General features: G+C 36.6%; 2 protein-coding genes across 2 annotated transcripts; both read right to left on the reverse strand.

Moving 5' to 3' along the window:
- Nucleotides 1-894: 894 nt before the first annotated feature.
- On the reverse strand, nucleotides 895-1,457 carry LOC143594454 (uncharacterized). Its single transcript, XM_077073772.1, has 2 exons — nucleotides 1,234-1,457; nucleotides 895-1,126 (listed from the first exon to the last, which is right to left on the reverse strand). Exons 1-2 carry the CDS (start codon nucleotides 1,455-1,457, stop codon nucleotides 895-897), a joined length of 456 nt encoding a protein of 151 aa, XP_076929887.1.
- Nucleotides 1,458-7,647: 6,190 nt separating this feature from the next.
- LOC143594463 (uncharacterized) lies at nucleotides 7,648-11,796 on the reverse strand. The gene is made up of 4 exons (XM_077073779.1): nucleotides 11,571-11,796; nucleotides 10,323-10,530; nucleotides 9,949-10,215; nucleotides 7,648-8,230 (listed from the first exon to the last, which is right to left on the reverse strand). The coding sequence occupies exons 1-4, from the start codon at nucleotides 11,794-11,796 to the stop codon at nucleotides 7,648-7,650; spliced, it is 1,284 nt and encodes a 427-aa protein (XP_076929894.1).
- Between the last annotated feature and the right edge of the window lie 12,245 nt (nucleotides 11,797-24,041).

Raw genomic sequence — 24,041 nt, forward strand, 5'->3', positions numbered from 1 at the left:
TCTCATCAATACGAACTTTATCAAGAGGTATTTGAAAATCACCCTCAGCAAGAAACTTCTTCAAATTCAGAACATAGAATACCAGATGAACATTTGAGAGTTCAGATGGAAGTTCAAGTCTATAAGCAACAGGACCAATACACTCAATGATTTCAAAAGGACCAATGAAATGCGGAGATAATTTCCTTTCTTTTCCAATCTCACTATACCTTTCCCCGAAGATACTTTGAGTAGAACCCAATCACCAACGTTAAACTCAAGAGGTTTCCAACGCTTATCCGCATAACTCTTTTGACGATTACAAGCAGTTAGTAGATTTTGGCGGATTTGAGCAATACGAGCAGTCGTTTCCTGAACTAACTCCAGACCAATAACTTAAGATTCCCCAACATCATTCCAACAAATAGAAGAACGACATTTGCGGCCATAAAGAGCTTCGAAAGGTGCCATACCAATGCTAGAGTGAAAGCTATTGTTAAACGAAAACTTAATAAGCGGTAGATTAATATCCCAATTGCCCCCAAAGTCAAGGACAAATGAGCGAAGCATATCTTCTAGGGTTTGAATTGTACGCTCAGATTGACCATCTGATAGCGGATGATAAGTTTAAGAGATTTTAAGAGTTTCTAAGGGCTATTTGGCATAAATGAAAGCTATGGAATTATAGACTAAGATAAAAATAATTATTTCACTAATAAATGCATAACTTTATTAATAAGAAAGATCTGAACAAGTTTTGTAACCTGATAAATAAAAACAAAACAAATATAGTAAAACCCTCAATGTTACAATAATCCACTACTTTTAGGAATTTCATTTCGAAATTATAGAGTAGCTGTAGCGAACAGATGAGGATACCTCTCCTTTATTTGATATTCACATTCCCTAGTAAACTCAGCTCCTTGCATCGATTCCCACTGAACTTTGACTAAACGGTATACGACTACGCATAGTAACTTTATCCTTGTGGTCCATGATCTCAACGGGTCTTTCAACGAAATGCATGGTCTCATCGTTACGAACTTTATCAAGAGGTATTTGAAAATCACCCTCTGCAAGAAACTTCTTCAAATTCGGAACACGGAATACCGGATGAACATTTGAGAGTTCAGATGGAAGTTCAAGTCTATAAGCAACAGGACCAATACGCTCAATGATTTCAAAAGGAACAACGAAATGCGGAGATAATTTCCCTTTCTTTTTAAATATCATCATACCTTTCCACGGAGATACTTTGAGTAGAACCCAACACCAACATTAAACTCAAGAGGTTTCCTAAGCTTATCCGCATAACTCTTTTGACGACGACGAGCAGTGAGTAGATTTTGGCGGATTTGAGCAATACGATCAGTTGTTTCTTGAACTAACCCTGCACCAGTAAATTGAGATTCCCCAACTTCATTCCGACAAATAGAAGAACGATATTTGCGGCCATAAAGAGCTTCGAAAGGTGCCATACCAATGCAAGAGTGAAACATATTGTTAAACGAAAACTCAATAAGCGATAGATTAATATCCCAATTTCCCCCAAAATCGATGAAGCATATCTTCTAGGGTTTGAATTGTATGCTCAGATTGACCATCAGATTGCTGATGATAAGTTTAGTCTCTGTAGTTTTAGTCTCTTTAGTTCTAAGATCGCATTTCTAGGCCATTTTAAGCGATTTTAAACGTTTGACAGTTTTAGTCTCTGTAGTTCTAAAACGCGAGTTTCTAAAGGCTATTTGGCACAAATGAAAGTTAAGGAATTATAAACTAAGATAAAAATAATTATTTCACAAATAAATGAATTACTTTATTAATAAGAAAGATCCGAATAAGGTTCGTAACCCGATAAATAAAAACAAAACAAATATAGTAAAACCCTCAATGTTACAGTAATCCCCTACTTTTAGGAATTTCGTCCCGAAATTATTGAGTAGATGTAGCGAACATATGAGGATACCTCTCCTTTATTTGATCTTCACGTTCACAAGTAAACTCATCTCCTTGCATCGATTCCCAATGAACTTTGCCTAAACGGTATACGACTATGCTTAGTAACTTTATCCTTGTGGTCCATGATCTCAACGGGTCTTTCAACGAAATGCATGGTCTCATCAATACGAACTTTATCAAGAGGTATTCGAAAATTACCCACGGCAAGAAACTTCTTCAAATTCGGAACAAGGAATACCGGATGAACATTTGAGAGTTAAGATGGAAGTTCAAGTCTATAAGCAACAGGATCAATACGCTCAATAATTTCAAAAGGACCAACGAAATGCGGAGATAATTTCCTTTCTTTTCAAATCTCACCATATCTTTCCACAAAGATACTTTGTGTAGTACCCAATCACCAACATTAAACTCAAGAGGTTTCCTACGCTTATCCGTATAACTCTTTTAACGACTATGAGCAGTGGGTAGATTTTGGCGGATTTGAGCAATACGATCAGTCATTTCTTGAACTAACTCCGGACCAGTAACTTGAGATTCCCCAACTTCATTCCAACAAATAGAAGAACGACATTTGCGGCCATAAAGAGCTTCGAAAGGTGCCATACCAATGCTAGAGTGAAAGCTATTGTCAAACGAAAACTCAATAAGCGGTAGATTAAGATAGCAATTGCCCCCAAAATCGAGGACATATGAGCGAAGCATATCTTCTAGGCTTTGAATTATACGCTCAGATTGACCATCTGATTGCGGTTGATAAGGATTAGTCTCTGTAGTTTTAGTCTCTGTAGTTCTAAAAACGCATTTTTAAGACATTTTAAGCGATTTTAAGAGTTTCTAAGGGCTATTTGGCACAAATGAAAGTTAAGGAATTATAAACTAAGATAAAAATAATTATTTCACTAATAAATGCATAACTTTATTAATAAGAAATATTCGAATAAGGTTCTTAACCCGATAAATGAAAACAAAACAAATATAGTAAAACCCTCAATGTTACAGTAATCCCCTACTTTTAGGAATTTTGTCTTGATATTATAGAGTTGCTTTAGCGAACAGATGAGGATACCTCTCCTTTATTAGATATTCACGTTCCCAAGTAAACTCAACTCCTTGCGCCGATTCCCAATGAACTCAGACTAAACGGTATACGACAACACTTAGTAACTTTATCTTTGTGGTCCATGATTTCGACGGGTCCTTCAACGAAATGCACGGTCTCATCAATACGAACTTTATAAAGAGGTATTTGAAAATCACCCTCGGTAAGAAACTTATTCAAATTCGGAATATGGAATATCTGATGAACATTTGAGTGTTCAGATGGAAATTCAAGTCTATAAGCAACAGGACCAATACGCTCAATGATTTCAAATGGACCAACGAAATGCGGAGATAATTTCCCTTACTTTTAAAATCTCACCATACCTTTCCACGAAGATACATTTAGTAGAACCTAATCACCAACATTAAACTCAAAAGGTTTCCTACGCTTATCCGCATAACTCTTTTGACGACTACGAGCAGTGAGTAGATTTTGGCGGATTTGAGCAATACGATCAGTCATTTCTTGAACTAACTCCGGATGAGTAACTTGAGATTCCCCAACTTCATTCCAACAAATAGAAGAACGACATTTGTGGCCATAAAGAGCTTCAAAAGGTGCCATAACAATGCTAGAGTGAAAGCTATTGTTAAAAGAAAACTCAATAAGCGGTAGATTAATATCCCAATTGCCCCCAAAATCAAGGAAAAATGAGCGAAGCATATCTTCTAGGGTTTGAATTGTACACTCAGATTGCCATAAGATTGCGGATGATAAGTTCTAGTCTCTGTAGTTTTAGTCTCTGTAGTTCTAAACACGCATTTTTAAACCATTTTAAGCGATTTTAAACTTTTTACAGTTTAGTCTGTAGTTCTAAAAACGCATTTCTAAGCCATTTTAAACGATTTTAAGAGTTTCTAAGGGCTATTTGGCACAAATGATAGTTAAGGAATTATAAACTTAGATAAAAATAATTATTTCACTAATAAACGCATAACTTTATTAATAAGATGATAAGTTTTAGTCTCTGTAGTTCTTAAAACGCATTTTTAAGCCATTTTAAGCGATTTTAAAAGTTCTAAGGGCTATTTGGCACAAATGAAAGTTAAGGAATTATAAACTAAGATAAAAATAATTATTTCACTAATAAATGCATAACTTTATTAATAAGAAAGATCCGAAAAAGGTTCGTAACCCGATAAATGAAAACAAAACAAATATAGTAAAACACTCAATGTTACAATAATCCCCTACTTTTAGGAATTTCGTCCCGAAATTATAGAGTAGCTGTAGCAAACAGATGAGGATACCTTTCCTTTATTTGATCTTCAAGTTCCCAAGTAAACTCAGCTCCTTGCTTCGATTCCCAATGAACTTTGACTAAACGGTATACGACTACACTTTGTAACTTTATCCTTGTGGTCCATAATCTCAACGGGTCTTTCAACGAAATGCTTGGTTTCATCGGTACGAACTTTATCAATAGGTATTTGAAAATCACCCTCGGCAAGAAACTTCTTCAAATTCGGAACATGGAATACCAGATGAACATCTGAGAGTTCAGATGGAAGTTCAAGTCTATAAGCAAAAGGACCAGTACGCTCAATGATTTCAAAAGGACCAACGAAATGCGGAGATAATTTCCTTTTCTTTTCAAATCTCACCATAACTTTCCACGGAGATACTTTGAGTAGAACCCAATCACCAAAATTAAACTCAAGAGTTTCCTCCGCTTATCCGCATAACTCTTTTGACGACAACGAGCAGTGAGTAGATTTTGGCGGATTAGAGCAATACGAGCAGTCGTTTCTTGAACTAACTCCGGACCAGTAACTTGAGATTCCCCAACTTCATTCCAACAAATAGAAGAACGACATTTGCGGCCATAAAGAGCTTCGAAAGGTGCCATACCAATGCTAGAGTGAAAGCTATTGTTAAACGAAAACTCAATAAGCGGTAGATTAATATCCCAATTGCCCCCAAAATCGAGGACAAATGATCGAAGCATATCTTCATGGGTTTGAATTGTACGCTCAGATTTACCAACAGATTGCTGATGTTAAGTTTTAGTCTCTGTAGTTCTAAAAACGCGTTGTTAATCCATTTTAAACGATTTTTAGAGTTTCTAAGGGCTATTTGGCACAAATGAAAGTTAAGTAATTATAAACTAAGATAAAAATAATTATTTCACTAATAAATGCATAACTTTATTAATAAGAGGATAAGTTTTAGTCTCTGTAGTTTTAGTCTCCGTAGTTCTAAAAACGCATTTTTAAGTTATTTTAAGCGATTTTAAGAGTTTCTAAGGGTTATTTGGCACAAATGAAAGTTAAGGAATTATAAACTAAGATAAAAATAATTATTTCACTAATAAATGCATAACTTTATTAATAAGATAGATCCGAATAAGGTTCGTAGCCCGATAAATGAAAACAAATAAATATATTAAAACACTCAATGTTACAATAATCCCGTACTTTTAGGAATTTCGTCCCTAAATTATAGAGTATCTGTAGCGAACAGATGAGGATACCTCTCCTTTATTTGATCTTCAAGTTCCCAAGTAAACTCAGCTCCTTGCTTCGATTCCCAATGAACTTTGACTAAACGGTATACGACTACGCTTAGTAAATGTATCCTTGTGGTCCATGATCTCAACGGTTCTTTCAACGAAATGCATGGTCTCATCGATACGAACTTTATCAAGATGTATTTGAAAATCACCCTAGGAAAAAAACTTCTTCAAATTCGGAACATGGAATACCGGATGAATATTTGAGAGTTCAGATGGAAGTTCAAGTCTATAAGCAACAGGACCAATACGCTCAATGATTTCAAAAGGACCAACAATATGCGGAGATAATTTCCCTTTCTTTTCAAATCTCACCATACCTTTCCACGGAGATACTTTGAGTAGAACCCAATCACCAACATTAAACTTAAGTGGTTTCCTATGCTTATCCGCATAACTCTTTTGATGACAACGAGAAGTGAGTAGATTTTGGCGGATTTGAGCAATACGATCAGTTGTTTCTTGAACTAACTCCGGACCTGTAACATGAGATTTCCCAACTTCATTCCAACAAATAGGAGAACGACATTTGCGGCCATAAAGAGCTTCGAAAGGTGCCATACCAATGCTAAAGTGATAGCTATTGTCAAATGAAAACTCAATAAGCGGTAGATTAAGATAGCAATTGCCCCCAAAATCGAGGACATATGAGCGAAGCATATCTTCTAGGCTTTGAATTATACGCTCAGATTGACCATCTGATTGCGGTTGATAATTTTTAGTCTCTGTCGTTCTAAAAACGCATTTTTAAGCCATTTTAAGCGATTTTAAGAGTTTCTAAGGGCAATTTGGCACAAATGAAAGTTAAGGAATTATAAACTAAGATATAAATAATTATTTCACTAATAAATGCATTACTTTATTAATAAGAAAGATTCGAATAAGGTTCGTAACCCGATAAATGAAAACAAAACAAATACAGTAAAACCCTCAATGTTAAAGTAATCCCCTACTTTTAGAAATTTTGTCTCGAAATAATAGAGTAGCTGTAGCAAACAGATGAGGATACCTCTCCTTAATTTGATATTCACGTTCCTAAGTAAACTCAGCTCCTTGCTTTGATTCCCAATGAACTTTGACTAAATGGTATACGACTACGCTTTGAAACTTTATCCTTGTGGTCCATGACCTCAACGTATCTTTCAATGAAATGCATGGTCTCATAAGTACGAACATTATCAAGAGGTATTTAAAAATCACCCTTGGCAAGAAACTTCTTCAAATTTGGAACATGGAATACCGGATGAACATTGGAGAGTTCAGATGGAAGTTCAAGTCTATAAGCAACAGGACCAATACGCTCAATGATTTTAAAAGGACCAACGAAATGCGGAGATAATTTCCCTTTCTTTTCAAATCTCACCATACCTTTCCACGGAGACTCTTTGAGTAGAACCCAATCACCAACATTAAACTCAAGAGGTTTCCTACATTTATCCGCTTAACTCTTTTGACGACTACAAGCAATAAGTAGATTTGGCTGATTTGAGCAATACAATCAGTCGTTTCTTGAACTAACTCCGGACCGGTAACTTGAGATTCCCCAACTTCATTCCAACAAATAGAAGAACGACATTTGCGGCCATAAAGAGCTTCGAAAGATGCCATACCAATGCTAGAGTGAAAGCTATTGTTAAACGTAAACTCAATAAGCGGTATATTAATATCCCAATTGCCCCCAAAATCGAGGACAAATGAGCGACGCATATCTTCTAGGGTTTAAATTCTCCGCCCAGATTAACCATCTGATTGCAGATGACAATTTTTAGTCTCTGTAGTTCTAAAAACGCATTTTTAAGCAATTTTAAGCGATTTTAAGAGTTTCTAAGGGCTATTTGGCACAAATGAAAGTTAAGGAATTATAAACTAAGATAAAAATAGTTATTTCACTAATAAATGCATAACTTTATTAATAAGAAAGATCCGAATAAAGTTCGTAACCCAATAAATGAAAACAAAACAAATATAGTAAAACCCTCAATGTTACAATTATCCCCTACTTTTAGGAATTTCGTCCCAAAATTATAGAGTAGCTGTAGCAAAGAGATAAGGATACCTCTCCTTTAATTGATCTTCACGTTCCCAAGTAAACTTAGCTCCTTGCTTCAATTCCCAATGAACTTTCACTAAACGGTATACGACTACGCTTAGTAACTTTATCCTTTTTGTCCATGATCTCAAAGGGTCTTTCAACGAAATGCATGGTCTCATCGATACGAACTTTATCAAGAGGTATTTGAAAATCACCCTCGGCTAGAAACTTCTTCAAATTCGGAACATAGAATACCAGATGAACATTTGAGAGTTCACATGGAAGTTCAAGTCTATAAGCAACAGGACCAATACGCTCAATGATTTCAAAAGGACCAACGAAATGCGGAGATAATTTCCCTTTCTTTTCAAATATCACCATACCTTTCCACGGAGATACTTTGAGTAGAACCCAATCACCAACATTAAACTCAATAGGTTTCCTACGCTTATCCGCATAACTCTTTTGACGACTACGAGAAGTGAGAAGATTATAGCGGATTTGAGCAATACGATCAGTCGTTTCTTGAAATAACTCCGGACCAGTAACTTGAGATTCCCCTACATCATTCCAACAAATAGAAGAACAACATTTGCGGCCATAAAGAGCTTCTAAAGACGCCGTACCAATGCTAGAGTGAAAGCTGTTGTTAAACGTACACTCAATAAGTGGTAGATTAATATCCCAATTGCCCCCAAAATCGAGGAAAAATGAGCGAAGCATATATTCTAGGGTTTGAATTATACGCTCAGATTAACCATCTGATTGCGGATGATAAGTTTTAGTCTCTGTAGTTTTAGTCTCTGTAGTTCTAAAAACACATTTTTAAGACATTTTAAGCGATTTTAGGAGTTTCTAAGGGATATTCGGCACAAATGAAAGTTAAGGAATTATAAACTAAGATAAAAATAATTATTTCACTAATAAATGCATAACTTTATTAATAAGAAACATCCGAATAAGGTTCGTAACCCGATAAATGAAAACAAGACAAATATAGTAAAACCCTCAATGTTACAGTAATCCACTGCTTTTAGGAATTTCGTCCCAAATTATAGAGTAGCTGTAGCGAACAGATGAGGACACCTCTCCTTTATTTGATCTTCACGTTCCCAAGTAAACTCAGCTCCTTGCTTCGATTCCCAATGAACTTTGACTAAACGATATACGACTACGCTTAGTAACTTTATCCTTGTGGTCCATGATCTCAACGGGTCATTCAACGAAATGCATGGTCTCATCAATACGAACTTTATCAAAAGGTATTTGAAAATCACCCTCGGAAAGAAATTTCTTCAACTTCGGAACATGGAATACCGGATGAACATTTGAGAGTTTAGATGGAAGTTCAAGTCTATATGCAACTGGACCAATACGCTCAATGATTTCAAAAGGACCAACGAAGGGGTGAGATAATTTCCCTTTCTTTTAAAATCTAACCATGCCTTTCGACGGAGATAGTTTGAGTAGAACCCAATCGCCAACATTAAACTCAAGAGGTTTCCTACGCTTATCCGCATAACTCTTTTGACGACTACGAGCAGTGAGTAGTATTGGCGGATTTGAGCAATACGATCAGTCGTTTCTTGATCTAACTCCGGACCAGTAACTTGAGATTTCCCAACTTCATTCCAACAAATAAGAGAACGACATTTGCGGCCATAAAGAGCTTCGAAAGGTGCCATACCAATGCTAGAGTGAAAGCTATTGTTAAACGAAAACTCAATAAGCGGTAGATTAATATCCCAATTGCCCCCAAAATCGAGGACAAATGAGCGAAGCATATCTTCGAGGGTTTGAATTGTATGCTCAGATTAACCATCGGATTGCGGATGATAATTTTTAGTCTTTGTAGTTCTAAAAACACACTTTTAAGCCATTTTAAGAGATTTTAAGAGTTTCTATGGGCTATTTGGCACAAATGAAAGTTAAGGAATTATAAACTAAGATAAAAATAGTTATTTCACTAATAAATGGATAACTTTATTAATAAGATGATAAGTTTTAGTCTCTGTAGTTCTAAAAACGCATTTTTAAGACATTTTAAGCGATTTTAAACTTTTGACAATTTTAGTCTCTGTAGTTCTAAAAACGCATTTTTAAGCCGTTTTATGCTATTTTAAGAGTTTTTAAGGGCTATTTAGCGCATATGAAAGTTAAGGAATTATAAACTAAGATAAAAATAATTATTTCACTAATAAATGCATAACTTTATTAATAAGAAAGATCCGAATAAGGTTCGTAACCCGATAAATGAAAACAAAACAAATATAGTAAAACCCTCAATGTTACAGTGATCCCCTGCTTTTAGGAATTTCGTCCCAAAATTATAGAGTAGCTGTAGCAAAGAGATAAGGATACCTCTCCTTTATTTGATCTTCACGTTCCCAAGTAAACTTAGTTCCTTGCTTCGATTCCCAATGAACTTTCACTAAACGGTATATGACTACGCTTAGTAACTTTATCCTTGTGTCCATGATCTCAACGGGTCTTTCAACGAAATGCATGGTCTCATCGTTACGAACTTTATCAAGAGGTATTTGAAAATCACCCTCTGCAAGAAACTTCTTCAAATTCGGAACACGGAATACCGGATGAACATTTGAGAGTTCAGATGGAAGTTCAAGTCTATAAGCAATAGGACCAATACGCTCAATGATTTCAAAAGGAACAACGAAATGCGGAGATAATTTCCCTTTCTTTTTAAATATCACCATACCTTTCCACGGAGATACTTTGAGTAGAACCCAACACCAACATTAAACTCAACAGGTTTCCTACGCTTATCCGCATAACTCTTTTGACGACTACGAGCAGTGAGTAGATTTTGGCGGATTTGAGCAATACGATCAGTCGTTTCTTTAACTAACTCCGGACCAGTAACTTGAGATTCCCCAACTTCATTCCAACAAATAGAAGAACGACATTTGCGGCCATAAAGAGCTTCAAAATGTGTCATACCAATGATATATTGAAACTATTGTTAAACGAAAACTCAATAAGCGGTAGATTACTATCCCAATTGCCCCCAAAATCGAGGACAAATGAGCGAAGCATATCTTCTAGGGTTTGAATTTTACGCTCAGATTGAGAATCTGATTGCGGATTATAAGTTGTATTAAGATCCAAACTATGTCCCAAAGCAGATTAGAGAGACTTCCAAAAACGAGAAGTGAAACGACCATCTCTATCAGAGATAATGGTTAATGGAGTACCATGATGATAAACAATCCTCTCAACGTAAATATGTGCCAAACGATCAACCGAATAAGTTTTCTTGATGGGAACGAAACGAGCAGACTTCATCAAAGGATCGATGATTACCCAAATATTATCATGTTGCTTTCGGGTAGAAGGAAGCTTATTAATGAAGTCCATAGCAATATCTTCCCATTTCCATTCTAGAACGGGAGGTTGTTCCAGCAAACCATAAGGTCGATAATGCTAGGCTTTGACTTTAGAGTGATTGAGACATTTCGCAACATAGAGAGCAATGTCTTTCTTCATTCCGGGCCACCAAAAGATGGAACGAAAATCAGCATACATTTTATCAGCACCGGGATGTACGGAATATCGTGACTTATGAGCTTCGTCCATTATGAATGTGCGAAGGTCATCACGATCGGGATTCCAAAAATGATTAAGGAAATAAAGTAAACCATTGGGCTTGGTTTCCAATTAAGATTCCGCACCACACGACATCTCGTCATACATGTTGCCTTCGGTGACGGATTCGTGTTGCGCATTAAGAAAACGCTCTTCGATATCATTTTAAACAAAAACACAAGTAAGAAACATGGATTTGACTTGTTTCTTACAGCTAAGAGCGTTGGCCACGACATTTGCTTTACCGGGATGGTAGCGAATCTCGCAATCAGAGTCGCTAAGCAACTCGGCCCAACGACGTTTTCTCATATTGAGTTCTTTTCGATCAAAAATGTGTTGGAGACTATTATGATTGGTAAATACTACGCATTTGGTACCATAGAGATAATGTCTCCAAATCTTCAAGGTGAATACGACGGCACCAAGCTCGAGATCATGCGTCGTATAATTCTTTTCGTGACCCTTGATTTGTCTCCAAGCATACGCTATAACCTTGCCTCGTTGCATGAGAACACAACCTAGGCCTTGCTTAGAAGCATCACAGAATACAATAAAATCTTCAACACCTTCGGGAAGAGCGAGAATAGGAGCATTGCAAAGCATGTCCTTAAGAGTTTGAAATGCTTCTTCTTACTTTGACCCCCACTCGTAAGGTTTACTTTTATGTGTAAGAGCGGTGAGGGGCAACGCAATTTTTGAGAAGTTGCGAATGAAACGACGGTAATATCCTGCCAAGCCAAGAAAAGAACGAGCTTCAGTGGGAGATGTCTTTGTCTTCCAATTCTTGACGGCTTCAATCTTCGCGGGATCAACATGGATACCTTTTTCGTTCACAATATGGCCCAAAAATTGAACTTCCTTAAGCCACAACTCATATTTCGAAAACTTGGCATGCAAATGTTCCTCCCGTAGGAGGTCAAGGATAGCATGTAGATGCTCTTTGTGATCGTTTTTGGATTTCGAGTGGATCAAAATATCATCGTTGAAAACAATTATGAATTTGTCCAAGTAGGGTTTACACACACAGTTCATGAGGTCCATGAAAACCGCGGGTGCATTGGTTAGCCCAAAAGGCATAATACAAAATTCGTAATGCCCATATCGAGTACGGAAAGTAGTCTTGGGTATGTCATCTTCAATAACGTGAAGTTGATGATAACCCGAACAGAGATCGATCTTCGAGAAGCAAGAGGCTCCTTGAAGTTGATCGAAAAGATCATCAATACGAGGGAGCGGGTAACGGTTCTTTAGATTAAGCTTTTTGAGTTCACGATAATCGATGTACACGCAATTCAATCCATCCTTCTTCTTCACAAATAAAACAGGTGCGCCCCAAGGAGAAGAACTTGGGTGAATGAAACTCTAATCAGAGAGTTCTTGTGGATGGCACGAAAGCACTTGCATTTTGGACAATGCAAGGCGATAGGATGCTTTAGCAACGGGATTACCTCCGGGTACGAGATCAATACGAAACTCGACTTGACGAATAGGAGGAAGTCCAACAACGTCATCAGGAAAGACGTCAGGAAAATCGCGCACAATAGGAATATCTCGAATCTTCTTTTTCTCCTTATCTTTCTCCACCATAAGCGCCAAAAAGGCAACGTACTTCTTATGCAAATAACGTTGAGCTTGAAAGCACGACATAAGATTTAACCTAGAAGTAGGCATACTACTGAATACTTTAAGGATACGACCATCTTGAAGTGGTATACGAAGGAACTTATCAAAATAAACGACCTCAACGTGATTCAAAGTTAACCAATCCAAATAAGATCTATACGGAACTTGACCTTATTAAGAACTATGACACAATCCAAATAACCGAATCTATGGTAATCGAATCCCCATTAGCTACTTCTACGGTAAAAGGCTTATCAATAATGTATGCAAAGTTTGATGAGATAAAACTCTTATCGGCACCAGTATTGAATAACACGGAAGCAGAATGATTATTAATAGAGAACGTACCATTCACCACATCACTTGAGCTTTGGGCTTGATTCACATTCATCATGAAGGCATGACCATTCGAACCTTGAGGAGTTGGTGCAGCTTGATTAGTCGAAGGGGCTTGGATAGCAGGGACTTGAGCAGTAGCAGTTGGTGGAGCCATAACTTGCGGAGCTTGAGGAGCATAGGTGTAAGGTGCAAAGCTTTGAGGGATTGGGGGTCGGTAGGTTTGAACTTGATAGGCTCATGTAGCATGGTATAGGCATAACTTGGGCTTGATGAGCATAATACGTAGGAGGCATCACATGGGATTGATTGGCACGGGCTAGCAATGGGCACATATTGCGAAGATGACTAGGATCTCCACAATTGTAGCAAGCACGGGTATTTGGAACACCGGCTTGGGCTTGAGGGTTATTAGCTCTAGGAGCAGATGGTGCAGGTGTTGTGGAGCGGCTCGTGCATTTGGAGGTACACGACAAGTATTGGCAAGATGCCCATAACGGTTACACGAGGTGCAAAGACGATATGTGGTGGATGCGGGATGATGGCAGTTACAGATTGAGCATAATTGGTGCGGTCCATTATACGGCTTCTTGTTGGGTGCATTTTGGTTTTGGGCTAGATTGTTGGGTTGGTTCACAACATAGTTTTGGTGTTGGGTTTTGCGTTTTTGATTGTTGTTCTTTTGGTAACGGTTAGAGTTGTTGTTTTAGGCAAGCTTGGGGTCGACTTTGGCATCGTTCGGCTTTACTCTTTTTAGCAGCAGGCTTGGAGTCCTTTCAGGATAGGGTACCATCATGAACGTGATCATCAGTCAAGGAAGCAGCGAGGGCTATGGCTTCCTCAATCGTGAGAGGGTCTCGACTGATAACTGCGTCACGGAAGATAGTAGGGAGTCCACAGATATACTAGCGGATACCACGGGACAACGAGGTTACAAGATGGGGTACCACCCAGCTTAGTTCCTTGAATCGGTTCGAATAGATTGTGATATCGCCACCGATTTGCTTTAGTTTCCAAAACTTCGTCTCGAGCCTTTGTAGTTCATGCTCGGGACAAAACTCTCTCTTCATAGCTTCCTTGAGCTCCTCCCAAGGCATGGCTAATACTTCCCTAACACCTTGGAGGTCCTTGAACTCGTTCCACCAAGTAAGGGCTCGCTCCTAGAAAACGCTAGAGGCGAACCGTGTTCGTTTGTCGTCTGGACACTCGCAGTGGACGAAGATGTTTTCCATCCTCTCGAACCCGTAGAGCAGCTTAGTAGCATTCTCCTCGCCGAGATAGGAGGTGGTTTCGCACTCGTGAAGTTCTTGTAGAAGAAGTGATTCGATGCAGTCTAAGTAGCAGATCCATTCGAGTTGATGTTTTGGAGTTGAGCCACAACCTCAGGCAAAGTAGCAGTGAACTCCTTCGTGATACAAGCAGCCAAACGGCGATCATGAGCAGTCGATGGACGCCGGTTGCTACGGCGACGAAGTTGAGAAGACATTCTGCGGGGACCAAAAGTGAAATGTTATAAGGATCGGGTAAGTAGTGTAAACGAGTCAATGAAAGACAATGAGGAAACGTGACTAATATGTGCTAGTGACTTGTCATGACTTGAGGACAAGTCGCGATTTAAAATGAGATAAATAATGTTTAAGAGGTTAATATGTTTCTTTGAAGTTAAAAATGAAAAATAACCCAAAGTAAATAACAAATCAAATTAAGTGAGTTGGCCTCCCATGAGTTTTCAATGACAATTTGAATGGCCCAACTAAATCATAAAATTAAGCTTCGGGAATTGAGCCTCCCATGAGCGTTCCATGGTAGTTTAAAATGACCCCAATTACATAATGGGACTTAAATATTAAGAATTGGGCGTCCCATAAGCGTTCCATGGCATTTGTTGGCCCAATTAAATAACGATTAATAAACAATTTAAGTTGGTCAACCCATGAGTGTTACATGGCGTTTAACAGACCCAACTAATTAACGAATTATCAAATCAACGGAGTTGGTCGGACCATGAGCGTTACATGACATTTAACTGACCAAACTAATTATCGAACTATCGAATCAATGAAAATGAGTACTCGGAGAATCTCGTGAACCACCACGGTGATATCTCCAACAAAATATTCAAATTGGATTGTGAAATGAATAGTTGGAGTGCCCATGGGTTGTCATGGATTTTCTACCCAACTAAACATTTAAAAATAATTAAAACCCAATTTTGGAAAGTTTTCGAATTTAGCCACGAACCACCGTAAATTTGGTTTATAAAAGGATTGCAACCGTTTGATAGGTCACGTTTGATTCACTTAGGGTCCGGTCGTATAACATATTGTCCAGCTTTGGCCTAGGGACTCGAGTAATGTGGCCGGGTTATCCTCCAGGTAAGGAATAGCGTCTTATCTTTGGTTCTCGAAACCGTTTTGCCAAGGCCCAACTCACAGTTCTCTAGTCCCCTACGTTTAGTAACCGAACATGTCATACTCCCATGACCTAAGGAGAGGGAGTAAAAACAAATTTTGGGAATTCTTAAGAACTTTCCCAAAAAATAGAACGGCAATCTACTAAAATTTTAAAAGATTATTAGAGATTTTAAAAAATATTTTTGAAGGTGATGCATAGTGTGACATTTGTCAATTTCGGGTTATTTTATACTTGTATTCTTAATGTAAACCCAACCCGTTTTGTATCCCGAACCTTTCGATATTATCAAAATGATGAATTGTATGTTAAATATTTGTTTTATAGTTGTTGGATAAAAAAAACACCCTTTTCGGTTCTTAAAATTCCCCGAAAACGCTCAAAACGAACTCCAGGGACTAAAACTACCAAAATAGAGACTTGAAGGACCCATTTGTAGTTTGTGCTTCTTGGGTCTATAACCAACCCATTTTCATGAAACACCCTTTATGAAAGACCCATTCAACTTACTCTATATATACACACCCATCTTCTTCATTTGTGCTTGCTCATTTCTTCATTTCTCTCTCAAATTCTTGAATTCTAAGGTTGTTCTTCATAAGCTAATCTTTCATTTTAACTAACTTCTCAACACTTAAAGCTTGATGTTACAACATATATATAATATACACTCCTTGTTTACCTTAGGTCTTTCATTTCTCCGGTCTCGGCCGGTTGAAATGTCGGGCTAGTAAGGCAAGGTTACATGGAGGACTTTGTAGTCCTTGTTTATATATTTAACAAATCTAACCATATAACTTGTTATACTTGCTTAACTTCTACATATTTTAGTTTATTGTTCATATTTTTCAAGTTCCATGGTATTGGGTATGTGGTGACTAGCCTCGGTTTCATCCCGAGTTGAGAACCGAACCAAAAACCGAACTTTTGTTTAAAAGCATTATTGTTAACTTTTTGAATGTAAAACTTGAGTATTATTATTTATAAGTGATTTTACAAGTTCCATGGTAATTGGGTATGTGGTAACCATCCTCGGTCTTATTCCGAGTCAAGGACCGAACTAAAAACCGAACTTTTGTTTAATAGCTTTATTGTTAACTTTTTGAATGTAAAACTTGAGTATTATTATTTATAAGTTATTTTACAAGTTCCATGGTAATTGGGTATGTGGTAACCATCCTCGGTCTTATTCCGAGTCAAGGACCGAACCAAAAACCGAACTAAACCGAGTTCACTCACTTAAGACACACAAGTGTGTTTTTAGCCACCAAAACTCATATTTTTCTTCAAGATTATATTTTAAATCAATTTTAGTTAGTTTCTAAACATACTTGGCATGTCGGTAACCAACTAGATCTTATAACAAGTTCGAACCGATAAGGTCGTATACTCGCTTAACGAACGTTAAGGTTCTTCACAATAGAACTACATACTTGGTTAAGTATATTTTGATTTTATTGAGTTATCTCATAACATTTATTATTTTGGAAAGTTAACTGTGAGCTTGGTCAATTATCAAGTCTCGAACCGACAAACCCGAACACTCGTTTAAACCTCGTTTTGGGTATTCTTATAACCAAGGGTTTTGCAATATCGCATTTTAACCCACATTATTACTTAACATAGGTTGAGTAAAAAAAAGAAAAAAAAAACTAATGAATAGAATACCGAGACCCGGTTTCGAGTAAACTTATTTTACAAAACTCGCTTCTTTAATTTCTCAAATATTTACATTTTAAATCCTAAACTTTATTTATTTACTTTATTTGTCATGTATTTTATTTTAAACCCTTCCAAGACTACCTACTAACACAAGACCCGTTTAATATAGGTCTTGCTCGTTAAACCGATCTCTCCGATTATTCACGACACTATCTTTCAAGTTACTTGTTAAGGTGAGTACTTTTTCATCCCCCGTTTTCCATCTTTCATTTTGGGGGTGGCATTGCATACTTATTCAAATTTAAATGATTTATACTTGAGTCTTAAACCACAACACGTATTGTATATGTTTACTTAAATAAATGCCCGATTTGGTGTTATATGCTTTACATGATTATGTGCAAATTCTTGAATGCTAAGGCGGGTAGCCTCATCAAAGTATGATCATACGTTAATTCCGAGTATATATGGTATCCCAATATAGAAAGGTGTCGTCAATGTATTCTTATTGACGATTTCATTATTGTCGTCAATGTATTCTTATTGACGGTTTTATTATCTAAATTGTTGCTATTATTTATTGTTTTCATATACTAGTTGTGGATTTCATACTATATACTTATTGTCCAAAACTATGAAAATTGCTCACCAACCTTCGTGTTTACAAACTCTATTTTATGCAATGTTACAGGTTTGATGTTAGCTTGATTGGATTACTTGAAGAAACTTATTATCTTGGCTTTAGGATATTAGAAAATAAAAGAACAAGTTATTTGTTTATCTATCTATTTGGCATTTTGTATGAACAATTGTTGTGTTATTTATGATGATATGGATTTAAATGAGTTGTTTAAATATTGAAACTTATTAGTGTCATTGTGCAATGAGCAATCATGTTGCGCCTCGATGTTTCCGCCTTCATTGGTCGGGGTGTGACACATAGCCTCAGATTTGATGTGTGCAATAATTACTAAAAATAAAAGATAATTTCCTAATTTAAAAGATATAGTAAATAATTACTTAAAATAAAAATACAAGTAACTAATTACCTAAAACGAAAAGATATGCTAAATAATTACCTAAATAAGATCTAAACAATTAAGGAGCACATAAAACAGTTCAGATAAGCACGTATAAGGTTCCTAACATATGACTAGGACAATTTCCAACCACCCATCTTAGACCTTCGGCTATGATACCAATCTGTCACACCCCAACCTAAGGTTGAAATGCGAGGGCGCGAGCATGATTGTTCATAGCTCGAGGTAACTATCATACAATAAACATGACAATATCTAATAATAAATTTGATTCCAATCAAAACATAACATCCAACAATAGCAAATAATTCCAAACAATAATTCATAATAAAAGAAATAATCCTACTTAAAACTTAAATAAATTATTCTTGAATAAGCATATGGTCTCAACTAGCAATCCATGACTTCAATTCTTCAGTTCTAACCTGCATATGCGTAGAAAATAGAATAGTTTTGTCAACAATAATGTTGAGTGAGCATGCCATTTGTTTTGCAAGTTACAATATAATATGAAAGATATAGCAAAACGTAAGTAAAGCGGTTGATATAACCAAACTAATGGGCAAACAAGTGTCAAGCGAACCATTGCGAAGCGAATCGTGTGTCGATTAAACAAGACGGTCGTATGATCATACTATATGAGAATATGTTGGACCTCTCCGAATGCATAAAATAACCAAGTAAGCAAATAGCAAATATGTTCAGCAATTCACACAATACAACGTTTCCTAATATATATATATATATAATATGAAAATATATAGTAGGCATACACCCCCAAAACGTGTGAAAATAAGTAAAACGGGGAAATGACAAAAGTCACCTAAATAATAAGCGAGTCAATGAGATATTAAGAATAAAATAAAGAGTCTTCCAATTAACGTGCTGAATGAGAATAATCAACAGAACCTGAAACTTAGAGATATGAAATTATAAGTAAAAGCGAACCTAATATCGCTGGAATCAATCCAAACGGATGAGTAGAACTTAAGTTATGTTAATTTTAACGTTCAAACGAGTCGAGTCTCACCAGAATCCGAACTTCGAGTCGGAAGTCGGGTTTTGGTCAAAAGCCTTAAAATTTTATTATGAGAAGAAAAGTCTTCTAGACCAAACATTGAATCCGAACATAAGTATGAGAAAACATTAAGTCAAAGTTAGTGACTATTTTACCCTTAAACGGGTCTGACTCGAATTGACCCGTCAATACCCTTAATCTCATATATTGATTGAGGGTTATCGACAATTGAGTATTCATGAACGTTTGATTAGTTAAGAACTTACCCGGAATATGCTTAGATTAACGGGAAATCAAGGGCAAAGATGATAGAACAGGTAAAGTCAAACTGCAGCTAACGAATCTTCACTTAAACGAGCAATAACGAGCAAGAAATAATCGGGTTATGATAGGTGATGGCTGGAAACACTTAGGTGGAGTTAAATTTAAGACTTGGAGCTATGAAGAATTTATATATATGTTAAACCAACTTGTTGATCAAGAAACGGGTCGATTTTGGTAACCGAATCACACAATTAAAGACGAAATCGGGTCTTTAAATCATCGATATATTAAACAAATTACTGAGTACGAACCTAGACATCAGTACACACTAAATACAATAACTTGTGGGTCAAATTTCGTGCTTTAGGGTTGATTTAGGAAAGATTTTGCATTAAACGAAGATCACGAAGTAATTTGGCTGATCTGGTTGCATCTTCGCGCCGCGCTAAGATGCAAGGCTGACATCTTCGCGCCGCGTGAAAGTGCAGCTTCACCAGACTTTTAACTTTTGACAATTTTAGTCTCTGTAGTTCTAAAAACGCATTTTTAAGCGATTTTAAGAGTTTCTAAGGGCTATTTGGCACAAATGAAAGTTAAGGAATTATAAACTAAGATAAAAATAATTATTTCACTAATAAATGCATAACTTTATTAATAAGAAAGATCCGAATAAGGTTCGTAACCCTATAAAGGAAAACAAAACAAATACGGTAAAACCCGAAATGTTACACTAGGGCTAGAAGATTGTTTATTAATGAATCAAGATTGTTCATGAGTATATGAGATTGGGTTTTTTAAAATCTTAAACTATATGAGATACGTGTTGGAATTATGGACCGGTTCGGGTAAGTCAATACGGCCAACCGGGTTATGACCCGTGAGAGTTACATCGTGAGGTAACGAACCATTAACCCGCTTCAGTTAGTTAACCGGGTTAGACACTTTATCGAGATAAAAATGATATGGAGCGGGCTTTGAAGTAAGAATTGGACTTGTTGGCCCATTAGGTTTATAACTAATGAGATTAGTTAAACCTAATAGCAGGCTATATAAATATATGATGTTTTAATAACCTGACTACTAATCCTACAAGTCCATCTCATCCTTCCTCCATCCAGCCGCCGGCCGACCTACACCACCGCTGCTGCCCAACCACCGGCGCCTTTCCAGTCACAGCCGCCGCCTGCCGATGCCACCGCCGCCTGCCGATGCCACCGCCACCTGTCCGCCACTGTTGACCGCGCCTATAGCCGCTGCCGTACACCACCACCGCTGCCGTTACCTTCGTGCATCGCCACCGTTGTTCGTTGATCTCCTTGTGTCACCTAGCTCGGTTCGTTAGCCTTCGGTGTCTCAATCGGTTATTTATTAACTGAGGTAAACTTAAATATATAGTTGGTTCAATTATATATTTATTGTTTGACGCGTACTCGTATTGTCTGTAACCGGATCCTGTCAGGTTTAGTTTCGGTGCTGATTAATTGTATACTTTCCGCTGCATATAATTGTTAATTAATAAGATTAATTTTATTATCACGTTTATTGAATCGGTTTTAATAAACAAAATTTTAACTGATCACCACTGAAACCCAACAGTGGTATCATAGCCTTGGTTACAACATACGAGTCGAATCCGATAATTTTACCGGTTCTACACCATAAATTTCAAGTTAGTTGACGTTTTTTATCTAGATAAAATATTAGGGCAATTTTAGTTTTTCAACATTTTATTTATTTTATTTGACAAAAATATTGCCCGGCTTATTTTTCGTTAAATATGTAAATCTGGCCAGATCTTGTTTGTATGATTGAATGATTTTTTATTTTGGCCATATGGATGGTTCAGAAGTTGTATTTAGTTTTCGGTTTTATTTTATGGTTTTTGGCCACCTTGATGGTTCAAAATTGTAATAGATAGGGTTTAGTTTTTCATTACTTGTATTAGTGTAATTTTGTAATGAAAGACCCGAAGGAAAACCGAGGACGAGCTCATGGAGTTCTTGAAGTCAGTGGGAGTTACCAAAGATGACGAGATGCACCAAGAGTCCATCCTTGTGGTTGTTTTGTGTTATGACCCCTTGACCCGATTGATCTTGCTAATAGGCTCTAGCAAGATCAATCACTAATCTTGGCCATTTAAGATTTACATATTCTTATTTGCTATTTTGGTTGCTTGCTTGATTATAATATGTTCTAATATGTCACACCCCAACCTAAAGCGGAAATGCCGGGGCATGATCTGATTGCTCACAGCTCGAAGATACTATCATAAATATAAATAACAATATCTAATTAATTATTTTGTTCAAATAATACAAACAATAATCAAATTCAACCAAACAATTCAAATAAATAAATACAACAAGTCTAAATCCATGTATGTCTTCATTATAATCCTAAGGTCTTTCTAAGTGTCCATCCTTCAACTCAGGCAACCTGCATATGTGTAGAAAATGGAGTGTTGTCAACAAACATGTTGAGTGAGTTTACCACTCAACATGTTTAAAGGCAAGTGAGTACAATTAAGAATAAACGAGTCAACGGATAAGCGAGTCGTCCAATACGCGTCAAACGAGATAACTGATTAGAACCTGAAACTTTTTTATATCAAACTATAAATAAAAATGAACTTAATGCCACTGGAATCAATCCAAACGGATGAGTAGAACTCTAGTTATGTTGAATTACACATTAAAGCGAGCTGGTACTAACCAGAATCCAAACAGCGAGTCAGAATTCGAGTTTTGGGCAGTAGCCTTAAAATCACGTTTCAAGAATAAAAGTATTCTGGACCGAACGTTGAATCCGGCCAGAAGCATGAGAAATCGCAAAGTCAAACTTGTTGACTGTTTTGCCCTTTAACGGGTTTTAAAGCAATTGACCAGTCAACACCCTTCAACCACCGAAATTGATTAAAGGTTATTGACTAGGGAATATGTATGAACGATTTTATAGTTTACAACTTACCTAGAAAGTGAAAGGATTGATGAGAAACGGAAGTCAAAGGTCCTAAAGCAAGCAAAGTCAACGATCAAGTCTTGTATCTTTTAACGAATATGCAAAAATTGAAGGGTTTGAGGATGACCAGAGGTAGGTGACAGCTGGAGGAAGTGTATTAGGGTTAGATTAAAGTTTACAATAGGGAATTATGATGGGTTTATATAGGAAAACATAAACCGAACTAATTATGGCCTTTTTGGCCCGTTTAAGCAAGTAAATACGTTTTAAGGAAAGAATCATCGATTTATTCATAAAGATCTGATCTTGGGAAGGGGTAAACAAATTGGGAATGATATTTTAGTTGTATGATGTTTACTTGGTCCTTACTTCTCTCAAACATACCTAATATAATCGATTTTATACCTTAAACGAGCTAATAAACGAAATCGAACCAAGATTCTATCCAGACTTCCCATAGCGTCGTGTGGCCAGCCCCTAGCGGTGCCACCACGCAGGGCTCCAAAGTCCATGGTTTGGGAGTTTGAAATTTGACACATATGGCCCTTGTAGTTTCTAAATTGGTCAAATATTGAACATTTTATGATTAAAACAAGAAATGAACTACATATGAAACCTAAAGGGTATAAAATGAATATTTGAAACTTAATTACTTATAAATACTTGATTTTGATTAACGTTAAAGATCTAAAAATGATTCGGGTCGGGTTAATTGTAAACGAATACGGTTTGAAAAATCCGAAATGTTACATAATACCACCAATCTAATACCAAATATTTTAAAATAAATTAACCAATCAAGTTTTGCAAAATTGAACTAAATTTAATTTTCCATAACTAATAACTTAATAGGTAAAACTATTAACTTAAAATTGGTTAGCATTATCGCGACAAACTTAGTTCTAATAGGATATTTAAAACTAAGTGTCCTGAGAGATGAAAGGGTTCATCAAGTTGTCTCGATCAATAAAGTAAAACTGGACTTTTAGTCTATTCGGTAATATTTAAAATTAATCCCAATTTAAATCAATAGTCTATGCCATCCTACTATAAGTCACACTTAAGGCATACAGCGAAACTTCAAGTGTTTGGAGCTACAGCACCGCACTTGATTTCTATCCTATCCCTTCAAGGTGAAAGGGTTTCGTTGACACATCCGGCTCTTTCACAAGTGCCTATACTAGGGCGACTATTACTTTACTCTCTTGTTACGTGCTATAACTGTCTGGAGACTAAGGTGAGCATAGATGAGGCTAAACGTATCTACTTAGGCAAACGTTATCTTAATAGGCCTCATAAATGAGAGTTATGCTATATTCACAATTGGCAATCGTTGTCTGTCTGCCTAACCACTTATTAATGTTGTGTGCTACAGCTGCCATTAGTAACTGGAAGCCAAATTCTCAAGTTCCTATTTACTAATGTTAGTGGGTCATTAATAATAGGATTAAAATATCGAAAATACTAATAAAATTTACTTTTGCTTATTTAAACAGATGTCTACTAATAATAACTCCTCATTCACCCTCAAGGCT

Source organism: Bidens hawaiensis, unplaced genomic scaffold (assembly GCF_021521415.1).
Source record: "Bidens hawaiensis isolate Kalapana, Puna unplaced genomic scaffold, B.hawaiensis_p1.1 tig00001692_1, whole genome shotgun sequence".
NCBI classification, from domain to species: domain Eukaryota; kingdom Viridiplantae; phylum Streptophyta; class Magnoliopsida; order Asterales; family Asteraceae; genus Bidens; species Bidens hawaiensis.